Source organism: Arachis ipaensis, chromosome B06, assembly GCF_000816755.2.
Source record: "Arachis ipaensis cultivar K30076 chromosome B06, Araip1.1, whole genome shotgun sequence".
NCBI classification, from domain to species: Eukaryota; Viridiplantae; Streptophyta; class Magnoliopsida; order Fabales; family Fabaceae; genus Arachis; species Arachis ipaensis.
In genome coordinates, this window is record NC_029790.2 from 107,147,818 (window position 1) to 107,153,718 (window position 5,901).

The window sequence follows — 5,901 nt, forward strand, 5'->3', positions numbered from 1 at the left end:
TTCCAAACAAAATATTTGATATTTAATTGCAGAGAATGGGCCACACAAATTCGATGAAAATTGCAAACTTTAAATAAAGATTATCAAAACCTGAGCTAGACCAGAGTTAAGTTTAAAACATGCTTCAGGGAGAAAAGCGGGGTTATGGATGAATAACAAAACACAATTTCCTAAAATGTTGATACCTTCCAGCAACGCGATATTTTATATAATATAGGTGTCCAGATTCTTCTGAATATTCTACTTCCTGGGGAAAACAAGAAAAGCTCAATCCTCACATTGAAAACAAAATCATGCATAAGTAAAAGCGAGACGAAAGCTAGCTACTTGCCAGGTCTGAAACAGCAGTCTGTAGAGAAGGAGACCAATTCACCATATATGAACCTGAAATGGGGAGCATATGGGTATTCATATCATACCCATTAGTTAATGTATCAGGATAAATGTTATATTAGGATAATATACATATGAGCAAATTTTGATTCTGAAGTAAAGTAAACGATGTTTCCAAATTCAAGGTTAACAATTTGATGAGAAAAGCTTAAAATCAAGCTCCTGTTCTAAGAAGTTACTCTTTTAGTACAATCCTTAAAGACAGAAAGTTCAATAATAAGGAGCACCGTTCAAAAAGACTTGTCATATCCAAGCAAGCAGTACGTCATTCCTATAATATAAGACCCTCTATTTGGATAATTTTATGCTTATACAACACTCTGGATATTGGATAAACAGATTTCAATAATAAAAAGAAAATAACAGCAAAATGACAACTAGCCCCCTGCATGTTATTTATTAGTGGGGAAGGACTAATAATTAATCCATAATATCAAATATATCAATAGTCCATAACAGATATTGTACATTCCTGATGTGATTAACCATTTTATTTGTTAAACTTTTTTTCATAAAAAGAAATATCTTAAGATTTAACAAGTCTTCTTTTAAACTGTTCCACAATTCCACAGTTTGCTACTAGCATCATGGAAGAACTAGAACCCAATGTGATGTTACTACCATATTTTAACTTCATCTTATACCTTGATAAATCAAGCCTTTTTCATGAAGCCTAATAAATGCCTCAATTACAGCTTCTGCAAAAATTGTAAGCCAAAGTATCAGTACGTAGTGCAACATGAATAAACAACAGGCTAGAGGTGCAGGATAAACAACATCAAGACAATTTTAGATACATTATGTTGACATTTGGAAACTAGAACAGAGTAATAGAATGTTTGAAAGCGATAAAAAGTGCCAGAAATAAAAAAAAAAAAAACTTATGATTTGTCTGGTTTCTATTTTCATTTTCAATATTTGGTTTCAAAATTTTGTGAAGAAAAAGGTGAAAGTAGTGAAAACTATAATTCCATTTTCAATTTTCATTTTCTACTTCACAAAAGCTCGAAAACAGAAAACATTAAAAATGAAAACAGGAAAAGAAAATAAGTGAATAAACTAGAAACCAAGCAGACCCTCAGTATGATCAACATCCTTGGGTTGATATCCATGAGAAATAAGATGTGAAACTCAAGACAATTCCTGGATTTAAAGGGACTGTGCCACTCCCAAATGTCCACAATCCAATGCTAGCTATCACACACACTTCCCCCTAATTTAAAATACCCCTTTCCCAGCATATCCCAATTCTCTTCCCCAACTAACTAGAAAACAGCTTGGCATTTAGTAATGGGGCAGTATGCCCCTCCTCAAAACCAACTCAATTTTTTTAATGTTTTCTCCAATTCTCTTAATCCCCCTATTCTTTTGCTGCCCAAGAACTTCTTCCCAAGCATAACAAGTCTAGGACGAGTTTCTATTGAAGAACATAATGTAATTAAGTTATCCAAAGAGAAAAAACAAGCAACAATAATTGTTGCCTTCTGATTGTGATCACCATAATTTTTCAACACAAGCTCATAGACTTTCTAGGTTAGCTAGAGTTCCAATTAGTAGAAAACTGCCTTACGACTTAGCTGTTCATCAAGGGTAAAGTGCTCTCTAGTCCAATCACAAGAAGCACCAAGTCTCTTTATCTGATTCGTGATGGTCCCACCATACCTGATATATAACAGAGTAATATGAACAATATGAAAAGAAGGAGGTAGAAAGTGTTTTTGAATAGAAGAAAAAATTTACTAAGAAGCAGAGAGAATTAGGAAGGAGTTTGGAGGATAAGGAACCCTTCTAATCCAAAGAACAAAATATAAAGATGAAGGAGAAAGATCATGTAACAATATTTTAATTCTTCCATCATATCATTTAAAGAATCCACATCAAGACATGGGCTTTACACCAAATATACACTACTGCCTGTCTAAATTTTAGTAATCCTAGACAGCAATTCAATAATAGGTGACATCTTTTGAAAACTGTGAAATACTCACGTGGCATATACAAGTGCCTTGAATGTTAACCTAGTTCAATGTAATTTTTATATCCGGGGGGAAAAACCATGTCGGATTAAAAGATAACCATGTTGTCATACTGTTGAAACAAGATAAACCCAAAGGATGGTTGAAGGAAATCCTAGTGGAGAAGAATAGAGGATTGCCCTTTCCAAAAGACTTGTGGTTTTGCCATCAGGATCCATGGCTGTAAAGCTGAGAGAGAGAGAGAGAGAGAGAGAGAGAGAGAGAGAATAACGAGTGAAATTATCTTTTTGTTATTCTAGCCTCATAATAAAGTATATATAGAATTGTATTTGGATAGCTTGCTCAGCAAGAAACATGGGCAAAATGGTAAACCTATCCTCCAGTAGGTACTGCAGTTAATACAGGTCCAGAGGGATCTAGATCCTCTGCAGTAATCCTACGGAACCTTATCATACACTCTATCATTGGATTAGAAGTTCTGCTTGAAACAATTACTTCAGAAAACACTACTAAAAGGAAACTTTCTAATCGCTTAAATACACACTCGGTGGATATCACCCATGTACCCGCAACAGGGAATAAACTGCCTAGAAGGCTAGAAAGTACTTCAACTCTAATAGTAAGCTCAACTATGATCCATTTAGCTGAAACAAAATGCATAACTTTTTAAGAAACCATCTCAATCTTTAGATAATTATAGTGTCGAACTGTCTTTATGACCTCCCATCAGTGCTCAGCCCATGGTTTCTTCAAGGGAATTTTGCCAACAGTAACAGATACTCAGAGAACCTGGTATTGTTGATAAGGCTGCTTGTATTTTATATTTTTCATTGAGATGACATTGTATGCACAGACACACATTGCTATTATACAAAAACTGAAACGTACGTTTCATTGGTTGTGCAATAACAAAATATAGATAGCAGAAAGATATGCAAAGATGCAAGATAAAACATACTTTTCTTTCCACTGCCAGACTCGTTTTGTGAATTCGTCTCTACTCATTTGAGCTCTGCTTATTCCTTCAGATGCTAGCATTCTTTCAACAACCAGCTGGTGGAAGAAGAAAATAAATTCAATGTGGAAAACAACAGCTTCAGTGAATCAATACTAAGAACATGTTCCACTTGTATTTTTGGAATTCCTAAAGCATATTAATAAAAATCCCCCCAAGGTACACAACAAACTCACTATTACAGGTAGTTCCAATAATCAGACACTACACATTCCAGGAACCTATGTTTCTTGGAGCTATGAAAATACGTAATTTCATGGATGCTACAGACAACCTTGTTAGACCATTACATCCACTAAACAAAAAGAAATTAGTAACACATCCCACAGAGTACTACTAAAAACAAAAATAGCCTTGCATTATTTGAACGTTTGCTGACAAACCTGAGTAGCGATACCAGCATGATCAGTCCCAGGAAGCCAAAGTGTTGGCCTTCCCTTCATTCGATGGTATCTTACCATAATATCCTGCAAGAAAAATCACAAGAAGAAATGTAAGTTGTTATTTTAGTAGTGCACGATTCAAACAAAAGCAAGAAGAACTTAGTACCACCTAACATAAAAAACGACAAAACCTATAAAAATAGCATCACTATGTGGTCAAGCAAGCAGAGCTAAACATAAAAAAGAGGAACAAAAAATCTTTTTTCCTTCTTGTTTTTTCTTGTTTTCCCAGAAATGCTATCAACCACACATCATGTCCACATAAATTCCAAGCAAGCATATGTTGAAGACTTTTAAGAATGCAAGAAACTAAAACCAAAGCTGACAAAACTGTACAGTTATTTGAATAAATTTCCAAAATTTGCAAATTGCACCAATCATTCTGCTAAATTTGCAAAACAAAATAGCACAAAATCAGGAAAAAATGGAAGCTTGGAACTATGGAAATAGAGGAAAGCATTATAAACCCAAACAAACAAAACTTGTAGATGCGTCACATGGGACATTTCCCATGGCGTCAATTGAAACTTAAGTACACAGTACATTATTACATGAAGTTATGCATCAACATTTATGAATTTAAACATAATAAATACCAGGAAGAAAATATATTTTTAAAGAAAATAAGGACCTCAAGGGTGACAAACATGGCATGTCCCATGTGGAGGGAACCGGTAACATTAGGAGGCGGCATTGATACCACAAAAGGATCGCTTCCTCGGTCGAAATTTGGCCTAAAATACCCTTGAGACTCCCACCTATCATCCAATCCAGTAACTGTAATCAAATCATTGTTTCCATTTTGAAGACATTTCAATACTCAAAAAAACTAGTGATGAAGGTGTACCAACTGTATATACGTTCCTCCGAAGCAAAGTCGAAAGATTTTGCAATCTCAGGAGAAGAATTGTTGTAGGCTCCATTCTCCGATGCAGCAACTGAAGAGAGAAGGCGAGGTCTGAGAAAGTGAGGGGTGAAGTGGGAGTGGGAGTGGGAGTGGGAGTGAGAGAGAGGGAGGCGACGACGTCGTTTGTAGAAGAGGAGAGAGTTGAGGGCGTTGCGTTTGGAGAGGGGAGAGAAGAAGAGTGAGTAAGAGGAAGAAGCAGAAGAAGATAGAGCGAGTTGGAGGGTGCTCATGACTTAGCTTGAGAGAGGTGAGGTTTTAGTGGATGGCACTGGGTGGAAGGATGACGAGGGAAGGGAACTGAAACTACTTACAAGTTACAAGGATTTTAGTGTAGCTGTAAAACGGCAGGCTGCCGGGTTGGAGCCAACTCCGGTTCGAGCCAGCTTCTGAGTTAAAAAAATAGGTTGGTCTGGGCCCCTTAGTACACAAGAAAATCGATTTGTGGGAGCTAACGACTAACGAGTTAGATACAAAAATTAAAACTAATTTATAATTATGAAAGATAAGTTTGATAGACAAAATTACCTACATTCTAAAAAATTATCAAAAAAATCTTAAATTATCTTCTCTAACCTAATCTAACAACACTTAAACTCTAACTCTATTTCATTTTCAATTTTTCATTTTTTTTCAAATTTTTTTTCCTAATCAATTCTATTCCTATATAGAACCCTCTTCACATCCATAAATTTAGGAGTATTTTAGATTTGACTAATGAAAGAGTATTTAAATTTTGATATTAATAGGTAAATTTTGTGATTGTGAAAATTACTACGTTTTGTTCTTATGAGGCTACTAAAATGAATCGATGACAACAAAAAAAAAAAATTTCGTTCAATTTGCCATCGAAGCAAGATTCCTTATCAATATTCGTTGATTCAATCCTTTTATACTACACTCAACAGAAACTAGAGCCACTTATCCTTGAAGAGAATATTGATCTTGAACTTGCAAGTTGCAATTCAGAGACTTGTTGAGCTCTGCCAGAAATGTGTGGAGAATATTTCTCTCTTGATTGATGTCGAATAAACTACAGTTTAACCAGCAATCAATTACTTTTATGAGAAGGGGATTGGGAGATAATGAAGTATTGAAAATTAGATATAGGATAGAGTTAAAGTTGAAGTAGTTAGATTAGATTAGAGGATAATTTAAAAAATTTTGATA

General features: G+C 35.0%; 1 protein-coding gene across 4 annotated transcripts in view; it reads right to left on the minus strand.

Moving 5' to 3' along the window:
* Positions 1 to 5,058, minus strand: part of LOC107604788 (valine--tRNA ligase, chloroplastic/mitochondrial 2) — a 14,514-nt gene extending 9,456 nt beyond the window's left edge. The window contains exons 1-8 of one of the 4 annotated variants that reach the window (XM_016306478.2): positions 4,675 to 5,058; positions 4,459 to 4,585; positions 3,768 to 3,851; positions 3,328 to 3,422; positions 1,964 to 2,055; positions 1,038 to 1,091; positions 332 to 384; positions 186 to 247 (exon numbers count right to left, since the gene is read on the minus strand). In XM_016306478.2, coding sequence (XP_016161964.1) covers positions 186 to 247; positions 332 to 384; positions 1,038 to 1,091; positions 1,964 to 2,055; positions 3,328 to 3,422; positions 3,768 to 3,851; positions 4,459 to 4,585; positions 4,675 to 4,964 — 857 coding nt within the window. In that variant the 5' untranslated portion in view covers positions 4,965 to 5,058. Of the gene's footprint in view, positions 1 to 185; positions 248 to 331; positions 385 to 1,037; positions 1,092 to 1,963; positions 2,056 to 3,327; positions 3,423 to 3,767; positions 3,852 to 4,458; positions 4,586 to 4,674 lie in introns of those variants that run through there. The other 3 variants (XM_021104743.1, XM_021104745.1, XM_021104744.1) reach the window with 3 other exon arrangements.